At 40.9% G+C, this 13,523-nt stretch overlaps 1 protein-coding gene across 1 annotated transcript; it reads right to left on the bottom strand.

The window, feature by feature from the left end:
• Positions 1–4,435: 4,435 nt before the first annotated feature.
• On the bottom strand, positions 4,436–12,855 carry CCNB1 (cyclin B1). Its single transcript, XM_068535450.1, has 9 exons — positions 12,693–12,855; positions 11,914–12,084; positions 11,647–11,817; positions 9,321–9,503; positions 7,755–7,913; positions 7,300–7,536; positions 6,885–7,025; positions 6,153–6,263; positions 4,436–5,580 (listed from the first exon to the last, which is right to left on the bottom strand). The coding sequence occupies exons 1-9, from the start codon at positions 12,711–12,713 to the stop codon at positions 5,473–5,475; spliced, it is 1,302 nt and encodes a 433-aa protein (XP_068391551.1). The 5' UTR covers positions 12,714–12,855; the 3' UTR covers positions 4,436–5,472.
• Between the last annotated feature and the right edge of the window lie 668 nt (positions 12,856–13,523).

Raw genomic sequence — 13,523 nt, 5'->3', positions numbered from 1 at the left:
AAATTCAGCTGTCAGTAAGATTCGAACTCGTAACAGAGTTGGGTGCCCCCAAGTGTCAGTTTGATGATCCGGCAGATTACAACTGAGCTTTCTTAGCTGAGCAGTGACCGGGCAATGCAGGACATAAATGCCTGACTGGTTTGTAGTTTTTCACTATGGTCAGTCATGTAAGGGGGACAATCTTTGCCGCACAAGCACAAGCAGCTCGGGCCTCTGAACAACAGAGCCGAGCATTCCCTTCTATAGCGAGTTTCCCCGGAGTTATACTTGTTCACACAATTCTCCCCTTTCTTCCTATTATCCAAGTAATTCAGCTCCTGGTAAAAGATTCAAAGGCACGGTCGGATGTAAAATGTTAGGTTCACCACTCCTACTGCCAAATTCCTGGAAGAACATTTTGCTTCATCTTTTCTTTACAAAAATGTGACCCTATTCTTTTTTCACTTAACTGCTTTTATCGGGATGTCTCCCGATATCTCACATCAATCTCATCCTTTTAAGCAGTTGCCTAACAGGTGTCCACTGGCCAAATTTGGGATGAAGACTATGCAGTGGTTCTCCAATCTGAGCATGCATCAGAATCAATGTCCAATAATACAGAATGGATGATAAATTAGATAATTACCATCATCCCCCTCCCAGTGAGATAAGATTACTCAAAGCAAGTATCATTAATGAACGTTAAAACTAAAAAGAGAACAGCACCTTTACATCAAAACTCATCTGGTGGTTACCACCTTACCCAGATGATCAAATGTGGTATCACCAGTAGTGTTTAACAATCTGATACGTGACTCCAATGATGCATAAGTTGTGCAAATCACCAATATTCTTGCCAAAATGCATAACCTGAACTTAACTATGAAGAAACAATCAGACAAGAAATCTGGAATAAAGGACATTCTACAAGAAAAATGGCCTAGACAATTCATGTTAAAAAGCAGGGCAATTGGGACTTCCCTGGTGGCACAGTGGTTAAGAATCTTCCTGCCTGCCAGTGCAGGGGACACGGGTTCGAGCCCTGGTCTGGGAAGATCCCACATGCCGCGGAGCAACTAAGCCCATGCGCCACAACTACTGAGCCTGTGCTCTAGAGCCTGCGAGCCACAACTACTGAGCCCACGCGCCACAACTACCAAAGCCTGCACGCCTAGAGCCCGTGCTCTGCAACAAGAGAAGCCACCGCAAGGAGAAGCCCACGCGCAGCAACAAAAACCCAATGCAGCCAAAAATAAATAAAAAAAAAAAAAAGCAGGGCAATTGTTCTGTATGGAAAAACAAATGAAACTTGGAGCTCTGGATTGGAAAAATGTTTGTAAGACATCTTTGGAATGATTGTGGAAATTTGATTATGTACTGTATATTACATATGGAGTTGTTAACTTTCTTAGTGTGATAAAAAGATTGTGGGCAAGAGGGAAGAGATATGGGAACATATTGTATGTGTATAACTGATTCACTTTGTTATAAAGCAGAAGCTAACACACCATTGTAAGGCAATTATACTTCAATAAAGATGTTTAAAAAAAAAAAAGATTGTGGGGACTTCTGTGGTGGTCCAGTGGTTAAGACTTCGCCTTCCAATGCAGGGGGTGCAGGTTCGATCCCTGGTCGGGGAGCTAAGATCCGACATGCCTCGTGGCCAAAAAAACCAAAACGTAAAACAGAAACAATATTGTAACAAATTCAATAAAGACTTTAAAGATGGTCCAAATCAAAATTAAGGGTCTTAATTCTTAGGACATAGATTTATGATGGAAGTATTTTAAGGGGACATTATATTGACAGCTGAAATTTACTTTCAAGTGGCTCTCAAAAATAGGAATTTATGTGCACAAGTGCACACACGTGTGTATATGACCGCCATACATTTTTTTTTCTCTGTAGCCTTAATATTTGCCTACGTAAATCACTAAAATTTTGTTTCCTATTAGGAAATAAAATCCATGGAATATTTACATAAGTCAATCAAGTACTTTATCCACATAGAAAAGTTTCAAAAGGCTTTTTACAGACCTTATTTCCAATGAAATAAAAAATCACCAACATATAGATGTCTGACAAAAAAAATAAACTACTGGGACTTCCCTGGTGGCGCAGTGGTTAAGAATCTGCCTGCCAATGCAGGGGACACGGGTTCGATCCCTGATCCGGGAAGATCCCACATGCCGTGGAGGAACTGAGCCCGAGTGCCACAACTACTGAGCCCACGTGCCACAACTACTGAAGCCCGTGCACCTAGAGCCCGTGCTCTGCAATGAGAAGCCCCCGCTGTCCACAACTAGAGAAAGTCCGTGCACAGCAACGAAGACCCAACGCAGCAAAAATAAATAAACTACTTAGAAAATAAGCAGTAAAATAATCTCCAGATCAAAAAGGATCACAAAAGAAATAACCAGATATTGACGAAAGAGGACTTTAGAAACCAGCTATCACAGAAGAAAATGTATATACAAAGGCTCTTATTACTAAAAATATATTAAGTATTTAACCTAAATTAGAAAATAACCAAAAGAAAAACAGATGGTGAGAATTAACATAAAAGCTAAAACTACCAAATAAAGGTAGTAGAAATGATACCTTTTTATCATTGTTTCAAAACACCAGTAAAAGACCCCCTAGACAAGCCTGATTAGAAAACACAAGTATTCAACATCAGGAATGAGAAGATATAAGTATAATACAAAAGAGATTGAATAATATCATATACCTCTACAGCTATAATTTAGAAAATCCAGAATGGATGATTTTCTAAGGTGGTGGTGGTGGGGAATTCCTAAAAAACACCAAAAAAACATGGAAAGCTACCATTATAAGCAGCAATAGGCCAGGTAACTTTACAGATTAATTTAACTAGTTTTCAATAAATTAATAGATTTTAAATTTCTCTTTCTGCTGAGAGTTTTTAATAGTCAAGGCTGGGGAATTTTATTTACTCTTTCAGCTTATGATGTCATTGGGGTTTTTCTGGTTTTTTTTTTAAAGACTAACAGCTAAAAATACTGAAGAGATGTCCAATCCAGGAATAAGACGGGGATCTACCGATTATCAATGTTATTTTGGAGATTCTAAAACAATAACCTAAAAATCATATAGTTGAAAAAATAAAATTTGGGGATTTAAGGCCTAGAAAAGCACGAAAATCAAGCAAGAACATCGATGTCAACTGGGTAACAAAAATACAACTAGCAATAAAAAACAGAAGTGGGAAATAGGGCCTATTCACAATAGTGACAAAAAAAGCATAAAGCCAGCAATAAACTTGACAAGAAAAGTACAGCAATTACATAATTAAATTCTAACATTGCAATGAAAGGCATGCAACAAGTCTTTGATGGAGAAAAATGTTTCTGGATGGGAAGACAATGTCAGTCCATCCAGAGTTAGTACATAACGTTCTATATATATGTATATAATATACAGTCAAAATCTCAAAGAAGCTTTTCAGTAACTGGACATAATTTTATGGTTCATGTGTTTGAAATTGCCCCCACATATTTGGGAAGCAGTGGTAGCCTCATCATACCAGATAAACTTAATGTAAAACTATATTAATCACAGGAAAAAACAAGTAGATCAGGGAACAATAAAAACTGATGTTTCAATTGTACAAGGAAGATTTTAAATATATAGTACTGGCTGGCACAAATGGGCATCCATCTGGAAGTTAAGAATCCTATCTCGGGCTTCCCTGGTGGCGCAGTGGTTGAGAATCTGCCTGCCAATGCAGGGGACACGGGTTCGAGCCCTGGTCTGGGAAGATCCCACAGGCCGCGGAGCAACTGGGCCCGCGAGCCACAACTACTGAGCCTGCGCTCCGCAACAAGAGAGGCCGCGATAGTGAGAGGCCCGCGCACTGCAATGAAGAGTGGCCCCCGCTTGCCGCAACTAGAGAAAGCCCTTGCACAGAAACGAAGACCCAACACAGCCAAAAATAAATATAAAAATAAATAAATAAATTTAAAAAAATAAAAGAAATAAAAGGCTTCCAATTGGAAAGGAAGAAACCAAATGATCTCTTTAAAAAAAAAAAAAAAAAAAAAGAATCCTATCTCATACCACATACAAAAAGTTTACTGAGGGCTTGTAGACCTAAACAGGAAAAATTTAGAAATTTGAGAGATGGTAATGGTTTGGGGATGGAGTTGACCTTAACACCAAAAATCCAAAAGCAACCACAGAAAAAATAGTTTTGATAATATAAAAATTTAAAGTGTCTGCATGGCAAAAGATATAGCATAAACAGATTTAGGGCAAACGACAAAACTGGGAAAGCCTTACAAATTGATAAATAAGCGGACAACAAAAATTGATTCAACCCCTCATGAGAAGTATAAATTAAAACAGCAAACAAAATAGGATATTTTTTGCCAAACTCACAGAAATTAAAGAGAATGATTACCTTCAGTTTTGGCAAGGATGCAGAGAAAGCCAGAACTTTTGTACATTTATTGCTGATGACATTGAGAAAGTCAGCTGGCTGTACCTGCCAGAACTTAGAACACACTCTTTGGAGAACCCAGTGTACATAAAGAAAGGCATGGGATATAATGACATTTAAACAGCATTGTCTGTAGGAGCAAAGACAAAAAGCAATCTGAACATAAACAGGGGAATGGTTAATCACATTATAGTATATCCATACTATGGACTATAATGCCCAAATACAGGTAAGGCTTGTCCATGTTGAAAGAATTGCTAAGTATATAGAATAATCTCATTTTTTTAATACCCCCCCATAACAATTTACATGCAGGTCTATATTCATAGAAGGCATGAATGGATACATCCCAAACTCCATCCTTCGGGTAGGTGGGATTGGGGCATAGGAGAGTAAGAGGGGATGGGTAAATAAACGTTTTTAGATACTTTCTTATTTGTTTTGAGGATTGTTTTATTTTCTTAACCAATAAAGAAAAAGCAAACTAGGTTTTGAATATAAATTAAAATTCTTATTTTTCCAAGTGAAAAAGTTGATACTAGTTTAAATTGTTCATTTAAGAAAGTGGTATGAGTAGATTACTTAGAATTATAGCAGCAACCACCAGAGGAAATAGAAATCTGGGGAACTGGGAATGAGGTGGTACTTTTCCTTACATAGAACTAGGCAGCCAATTCTCTTAAGATGACTGGGCTTACATACAGTATGACATAAAGTAAGTAAGGATTGTAAATGCCTTCAAGAGCTTAGTAATTTATCTGAAGTAAAGCCAGGTACATAAAACAAGAACCAATTGTGTATATTAATTGGGTCCCCAGGTAACTGAAAGCAGTTTTTTTACTATTCCCCCACTGTACCTTTAAAACAACTTTTATCCTTAAGTGGGAAGTAGCCACATTCAAATGAGTTAAGGTTTAAGTAAAAAGGACTACAACTTTATTAAAAGTAAATAAATGTAACATATAATATGTACAGATGGCACATGGTGCCAATTTTATTTGCAGATTTTATAGTATTCCAAAGTTCACAAGTTACACCTTTGCCACAGCCTTGGCTAAATCTTGAACTAGTGCAGAATTCAGCTGTGCTAGAGTGCTGATCTTAGCATGCTTAGACGTAGCATACTTGTTCTTGATAGTCTGGAAGAGAAAAGCATAGTAATTAATGAAGGAAAAGAGGAAAACATCATAAGAACCAACGATACACATATACACTTAAAAATCAACTCCTTAAAAGCAAGCTATGAATTTACAGGCATAAAATCTTAATGACTGAAAAAAAAAAAAAAAAATCTTAATGACTGGACTTCCCTGGTGGCTCAGTGGTTAGGAGTCCGCCTGCCAATGCAGGGGACAAGGGTTCGAGCCCTGGTCCGAGAAGATCCCACATGCCGCGGAGCAACTAAGCCCGTGCGCTGTAACTACTGAGCCTGAGCTCTAGACCCCGAGAGCCACAACTACTGAGCCTGAGTGCCACAACTACTGAAGCCCGTGCACCTAAAGCCTGTGTTCCATGACAAAAGAAGCCACCTCAATAAGAAGCCCGCGCACCGCAATGAAGAGAAAGCCCAAGCTCAGCAACGAAGACCCAACGCAGCTAAAAATAAATAAATAAATAAATTTTTATATATATATATATAAATATAAATATAAAACACAAAATCTTAATGATTTTTCACTTTTCCCAACATCCTACGGTACCATTGACTCACCATATGCTTTGTAAGCCCACGATTCACCATGATTATATTCTTAGCCAGGTGTTGCATAACAAGAAGAAGGGATTCTTCAGTGTATGACAGGTAATGCTGTAGAGTTGGTGTCTAAGACAACAAAAGTTAATGTTAAAAATGCTCATCGCCAATGATTTTCATAAAATTTCTAGATGTTATTCAAAACTAGGGTAGGGAAGTAGATACTGTACGACTGATTATAATCAAACTTTAAGACAAGCTTAAGACCCCTTCTTCCCCAAATACCCTTCTTTCATGGCTTCTAGGATCCTGTGCTCCAACCTAATTACACTTTTGTAATTGCTGACTTGCCCACCCCAAAGCTAGACTCCAAGTTCTTTGGAGCTGACTTTCTCATTCATAATTCTATTTCTAGGGTCTAGAGTACCACACGGCATATGGGAGAAATACTTGTTGAATCAATGAATACGAATGAACTTCTAGTATGTCATTTGGCCTGCTTGAGCTTCTCCATCTGTAAGGAGTAGCAGCTGCTCTGCCTTTCTCAAAGGGGTATAGATAGATGAGATTAGGCAATGAAATGGAAGCATTCTATGGAGATATCACAAACAAGATATTTTAAATCATTCCCTCAGTAGATGCCATATTTAAGAACCATTTGAACTGTCCTTTAATGACAGCAGTTCTGTATGCAGTAAATATTATAATTTAAAAGCTCAGGGTAACCTCAATTTGTGGGACAGTGCTTACCCATTCACCATTATCAAGAATTTTCAGTGCTAAGCAAAAAGCTCCCACTGCAATCTGAGAAGGAGGAAAGTGCACCATATCGTAGTCCAACATAGTTAGTTCCATCAGATATTTGGCCAAAGTATGTAGCTCAACATCAACCTGGAATAAAACCCACAGGTTCTGTCAGAGAATTCTGCATTGGCAGTAACTGGTATGCCCATAACTAACTACAGATATTTGCCTACAAACTCTCAAATGCAACTGCCCATGAAAGGCTTTAATAATAATATTAACATACAGACTGATTGGAAATAAATACCATCTTTATCCCTTCCTCACGTAGTTAGGTATAAATACAAGGCACTTGAATTAGATCTCACTGGCCAGCAGTATTCCCTAATGTACCATACCAAAGGTTTCAAGAAATCTGTACCTCTCCAATCTTAGATGCTCTCCGAAGGAAATGCAGGGGTAGAGGGCGACCCAGACTGAAATTTAAAGCTCTTAGAATCTTCATTTCCATCTGTCTGATTTGGTACTTAGTGTAAGTGTTGTCAGTCACAAAGGCAAAGTCACCAATTTCTGGAGGGTACATTTCCTCATATTTGCTTGCAATAAACATGGCAGTGACACCAACCAGCTGCAGCATCTTCTTGGGCACACAATTATCCTGCAATGGGAATTTCAACTGGATCAATAAATAATAGGTATTTGAAAAAGGAGGCACAGAATTGTGAAGGAGTGGTGGGAAAGACACACACTCTCACAACGGAATCTCAATTAATGACACCCCATGCCTCAAGACAGATTTTAGCTGAAAAAGTCTGTTTCTTATGACTCAGCTAGGACCCTGGAAGGGAGAACCCTCAGTTGGTGAATTATGCTCACCTGCATGAACCGATCAATAATGGAAACAGTCATGTACATGGTCTCCTGGAGTAACCTGAATTTCATTTGAACCTGCACTAGCCAGTCAATGAGGATGGCTCTCATGTTTCCAGTGACTTCACGACCCAGTAGGTATTTTGGTCTGACTGCTTGCTCTTCCTGCAAAAGAAACGCTGATTATCCTAAGAAGCAAGACTCCACATGACATTTCCGACCAGAAATAGTCACCTCAAAATAGCTCTGGAACATTTAGAATCTCTAATGGTTCTTAGCTCAGTTATTCATTTGGTCACTGCAAACAGCTCTATCACTGAGAAACAAAGAAAGCAAACATTAAACAGGACAGTGTGACAGGTTTTCATATTGGCAAATCCTACTATGTCCAATTCACCATCACTACTACTGGCCCACACCCTTTCCCCACTTCTTCCCAAATAAGGATACCATACTATCTATCACCTCAGATCTTTTCACTTAAGACTCTAAACCCACAACCTGAGCTTTATGAAGTAGAAAAAATAGCAGCAGCTCCCAGATCAGCTGGAACCAATATGCTACCACTCCTACTCCAGTGTTTAAACCCCCAAAACACCATAGGTAACAAAAGTCGACCATCAAAATCCAGCACACACATCTGCTAAACCCACTCCTCCAAAGTTAGAACACAAACTTTAAAGACAAGGGAGAAAAGAAATCCACAGCAGAAGGCTGGTCCTGGCAAGGAAGTCTTCTTACAGGACAATCCTGTAGAAAATGGAGATGCCCAAAAGAACCAGGCAAGAGCCTGAAGATGTTAATGACGCCACTAGAACACAATGCATTATAAACAAGCAACTGGGTAAATTTGGTAACTGTATAGCTTATGTTGTTAACATACAGAATGCTTCCTTGTCTGGGGGGAAAAAGGGCAAAGGACACTAATAGAAAGTTTCAGAAATGGGATGAAATGGAAGAAAACCAAAACCTTTAGTTTTTGAGTATACTCCTCTGGGACACAAAGAACAATTTCCCTGATATCACATGCTCATAAGCAACATTGACCCAAAATGCCTTTTTTTGGCTATAGTTCTTCAGCATCTTCTCCATTACCATGTACCTCCTGCCTGTTACGCTCCTTAAACCCAGAATTTAGGACTCACTCACTCCTAACTGTGATGGATATAAAATACCTTTCAATCTGTGGACTTTCCTTTAGGAAAAGCCATGGTAGTATCCACTCTCACTTTGAATTTTCCCTGTTCAAAATAGCAAATAGAGACTTCATTGGGAATTTCCTGGCGGTCCAGTGGTTAGGACTTTCACTGCCAGGCCCGGGGTTCAATCCCTGGTCAGGGAAATAAGATCCCACAAGCCATGCATGCAACCCAAAAAAAAAAAAAAAAAAAGATTTCATTGGCTTACTTTGGGCCTTTTTATTTTTGGTATTCCACAAAGAATTTCAAAGTGGAAACTACTGTTAAGAAATGCTGCTCATATCTTGCTTAAATAGTTGTGAACTGTTAATGGAAAATCTCTTTAATAAAGCTAGATGCAGTTTAGAAAAAACAAAGGTTTAATATTACTGACCTCAAGTTGTCTCAGATAAGCATAGATATCTTTTACATATTCACTACAAAGGTTTGGATCTGCTCCATCTTCTGCATCCACATCATTCACTGCAAGAATTACATCAGAGAAAGCCTGGCACAGATATTCTTCTGCAGGGGCACAGCCAGATGTTTCCATGGGGCTTGGAGAGGGAGTATCAACCTTGAAACAAAATAGACTTTTTGAAATAATAGCAAAGAGGAGCATACAATCTGGAAATGAAGGTCAGATTATTGGTACCAATTCAAGAGACTATCTGCTGAATAGACATACAATTCATTTACCTTTTCAAATTTATTCAATTTGTCTTCAAGAAGTGAATAATATGAAAGGTGAAATGCCAACTTAGACTGAATCAATTTAGAGTCAGTAGAATGCTAACAGGTAAAACAGAGAGGAAGCAAGTTCACATCTAGACTTTCCTCCAAAGGAAACTGATAAGTAACGCATTTGCTTAGCAATGTCATGTAAAGTTAATCCAAGTGAATGACAAGTTAGTCTTTAGTAACATGGCCTGCTTCCCACTGCACAGGAGAGCACAAGTTCTGTCCCGACTACTAAGGATTTTATTTATTTATTTTTGGCTGTGTTGGGTCTTTGTTGCTGCACGCGGGCTTTCTCTAGTTGCGGCGAGTGGGGTCTCCTCTTCATTGAGGTGCGCAGGCTTCTCATTGCGGTGGCTTCTCTTGTTGCGGAGCATGGGCTCTAGGCACACGGGCTTCAGTAGTGTGGCACGCAGGTTCAGTAGTTGTGGCTCGCGGGCTCTAGAGTGCAGGCTCAGTATTTGTGGCACACAGGCCTAGTCGCTCTGTGGCATGTGGGATCCTCCCGGACCAGGGCTCGAACCCGTGTCCCCTGCATTGGCAGGTGGATTCTTAACCACTGCACCACCAGGGAAGCCCCCAAACTACTAAAGATTAACTGACTTTGTTATCATGAACCATTTTCTTCAAGCTCCAGTTACCCCATTGTCCAAACATTTATTGAGCACTTTCTTAAGTCAAGTTCTATGCTAGGCACTGGCTTTATGGTGTCCTCAAGGGGTTTTGAATTTAGAAGAAATAAGTAAATGAAGTAAAGAGATTGATTCTAGGAACAAATCCTAGAGGTGTGGGAAGTTAGGGTAGGTTTGGGAAAGTTAGGGAAAGCTTTAGGTGTTGATGATTGAGCTGTTTTGAAGGATGAGAAGGTTATCAGTTAAAAGAAAGAGGGTGGGAAAGTGAAGGCAAGAATCAGTATGGGACTTTGACAGAAAGCTCAGGTCTTTTGGTATGGCCATTTAAAGACTGCACATGCTACAGGTTTCTGTGGTATGTCCAGAAGGACAATACTAAAGCCATAGCCTCACATCCCCTTCCCTTACATATAGAGAGCTAGGCTGAATGACTTTAACCGATCATTTTCCCAACCAGCTTTAATGAAGTTTTAAAAATTAGAACTTAAGAATGCAGTTCATTGCTGGTCAGGCAACTAGATCCCACATGCATGCTGCAACTAAGAGTTCGCATGCCACAACTAAGGAGCCCAAGTGCTGCAACTAAGGAGCCAGCAAGCCACAACTAAGACCTGGCACAACCAAATAAATATTGAAGAAAAAAAAAAGAATGCAGTTCATTGCAGTTTCAGAAAAGCAGCCTCTTCTAGATGGTGTATTTTTTCTTCAAAAGAGTACATACATTTACATACCTGATATTTAATAAAATGTTCTTGGTTTTTGAGGCTAAGTGTTAACTCATCTTCTTACCTTCTCTGAAGAGCTCCATTTTCTGCATTACATCCTTATATAAATTCCAATGTTACAGACTTATTATTATTTGGTGGCCACATTATGGAGTTAAAAAAAAAAAAAAGGACTCAAGAGAACAATCTGTGTTTCAGTCAATAAATTCTGGCCAGAGATGGCTTGTACCCAAAGACAGCAAAATCTTTAGTCCAGGCAGCTACTACTCAGTATGGTAAACAAAGGAGGGGTAGTATAACAAAGCAATTAAAAGCATAGATTCTGAAGCCAGATAGCCTGGGTTTGAATCCAATTATGTGCCACTGATGAGATATGGCTCTAGAAAAGATACTTAATACTTCTCTATGCCATTATCTAAAAGTAGAGGTAATAATACCAGCGCACTAAGAGAGGATAAGATTATGTGAGCTAATCCATGTAAAGTGCTTAGCAGAGCCTACCTCCTGCTAAGCACTCTATAAATGTTACTATTTTTCCTATTTAGTCAAATGCTATGCCATGCATTAGTAAAATGAAGGGAAAAGAAACAATCAACAGGCTCTAAAATATTACAGTTAAGTTTACCAAAATAGGCTCAGGGGGAAGTTTCTCTTCTTTAACAGGCTCGGTTTCCGGCTCTGGCTCTGGCTCCAGATCCAGCTCCGGCTGGGGCTCCGGCTCCGGCACAGGAGCTTTTTCCAGAGGTTTTGGTAGTTTTTTAGCAATAACTTTTCCAGCAGCTAAAGTTTTTGCTTCCTGTGGATGAAAAGGAGAGAATGGAATGTTTCTCCATCACGGGTCACAGTTGGAAGGCAGGCTCTTACAGAGTAGTTGAATCAGGAAGACAGTTACCTTTTTCAGGGGCAATTTGGCCTGTGGCTGTTCACTGACTTTGTTACCGATGTCTCCAAGAGCTGTTCTTGGCCTCAGCCCGGGCTTAGAGGCTGCAACAGCGGCCACAGGCACGCGCTTTGCGCCTGCCATACTGACCTTCGCCTTATTTTCAGCATTAATTTTCGTGTTCTGTAAAAAGAAAGACCACTTTGAGAGCTGGCTCAGCCAAGTTAGAGTAAATCAAGGGTTAAAGCGGGGGCAAAACAGAGGCTCTCAGGAGGAATACCGACTGTAAATGGGTTCCCAGGGGAAACCTGCGTTCCAGGGTCTACGCTAAAGCTTTAACCAGCCAGATTCCTCCCCGAACCTCCTCTTTCACCTATTGAGGGATTGCCTGCTCAGTCCCCGCCTAACCTAAAATACCATGAATTTACATTTGAAAGGAAATCGAAAAAGCCTTCAATTGCAGGCACCTTTCCGGTGGGGAGGGGGTTATGCAGTTGGTGGGAGCTCGCTCAGGGGTCCTCCGCCACCTTTTACAAAAGGTTTCGCGTCTACCCTCCATCTGTCCCCTCCCCCCGCCACTTTATCCAAGCCCCATCCACTTCTTTCTCACCTTCCTCTCTCCGTCTGTCCGCACCCCAAACTCTCCCACCATTTTAGGGGCCCAGCGACCGCCATTCTCCCCCCAAATCTGTCCCGGTCCACTCTTGCCAGAGGAACTCCAGCAGGCGAAGATAGGGAGAGACGCAGCGAGCCAGGAGAGCTGCGTTTGTTCACCGTCCCTAGCAGCTCACCCTGGTGATCCGGAGCGCCATGGCTTCCTCTGCACCAGGCAGCAGCTCAGTGGGGAGAAGCAGAGCACGGGAGCCCCAGACCAGCCGGGGACCTTGAACCCACCGCAGGCCAGCAGCCGTTCCTCCGCAGCACGCCGGGAGGAATCAGGCCCCGCTTGAGGTTTAAACCCCGCACCGCTCCCTCCCTATTGGCTTGTTCGTGGCACTCGCTCGCTTCCCATTGGCGGCGGCCGGTTCCTCCTAGAATGCGTTTCCAGGGCGATCCCGCGAAGAAGTTCGGGCGGGGGTGGGGCCAGACCGTCACGTGGTCTGGCTCGGCGCCTGCGCCCTCGAGCAGCTACTGTTGCCACCTGGAGAGGGGTGATCACCGCCCACCTGGAGAGGCGAACCTGTGCGCCGTCATAGTTAGCAGCGGGGCCTTGGAAAAGAGAGTGGAGCCGCTGGTTTGACGTGAGGGGAAGTTATGGCTTTAGTCCTACTTATTGTTAAACACACTTTCCTCTTCTGCAGTGGCAGGTAGCAGGAAAGGCTTTTGTATATACATTCTTTCATTTGATCATTCTGGCAGCACTCTGGGTTGGAGAAACTGAAGCTCAGAGAGGCTTTGGGTGACTTTCTCAGGATCACAAATTAGTAACAGGGGACTAAACTTAGATTTCTTTAGATCCATGACGTTTCCACAACGCTAATTGTCTCTTAAGAATATTGCCAGCCTCTTAACGTGCCAGATTACTTCAATCAAATTTTTTCCCAAAGCCAATCTTTTTGTTTTACTTTTAATTTGAAAATAATTTCAAACTTAGAAAAGTTGCAAACAAAAATATTACAAGG

The sequence above is a fragment of the Eschrichtius robustus genome, chromosome 2, assembly GCF_028021215.1.
Source record: "Eschrichtius robustus isolate mEscRob2 chromosome 2, mEscRob2.pri, whole genome shotgun sequence".
Classification (NCBI taxonomy): Eukaryota; Metazoa; Chordata; class Mammalia; order Artiodactyla; family Eschrichtiidae; genus Eschrichtius; species Eschrichtius robustus.
Note: the sequence above shows the minus strand (reverse complement) of the source record. Positions and strands in the feature narration are given on the sequence as shown.

Coding starts and splice junctions, on each gene's coding strand:
- CCNB1 (XM_068535450.1), bottom strand. CDS start 12,713: ATGGCGCTCCGGATCACCAGG. Junction 12,085..12,692: donor TGGCGCTCCGGATCACCAGG/GTGAGCTGCTAG, acceptor TTCTTTTTACAG/AACACGAAAATTAATGCTGA. Junction 7,914..9,320: donor CTTATCTGAGACAACTTGAG/GTCAGTAATATT, acceptor TTTCTTTTGCAG/GAAGAGCAAGCAGTCAGACC.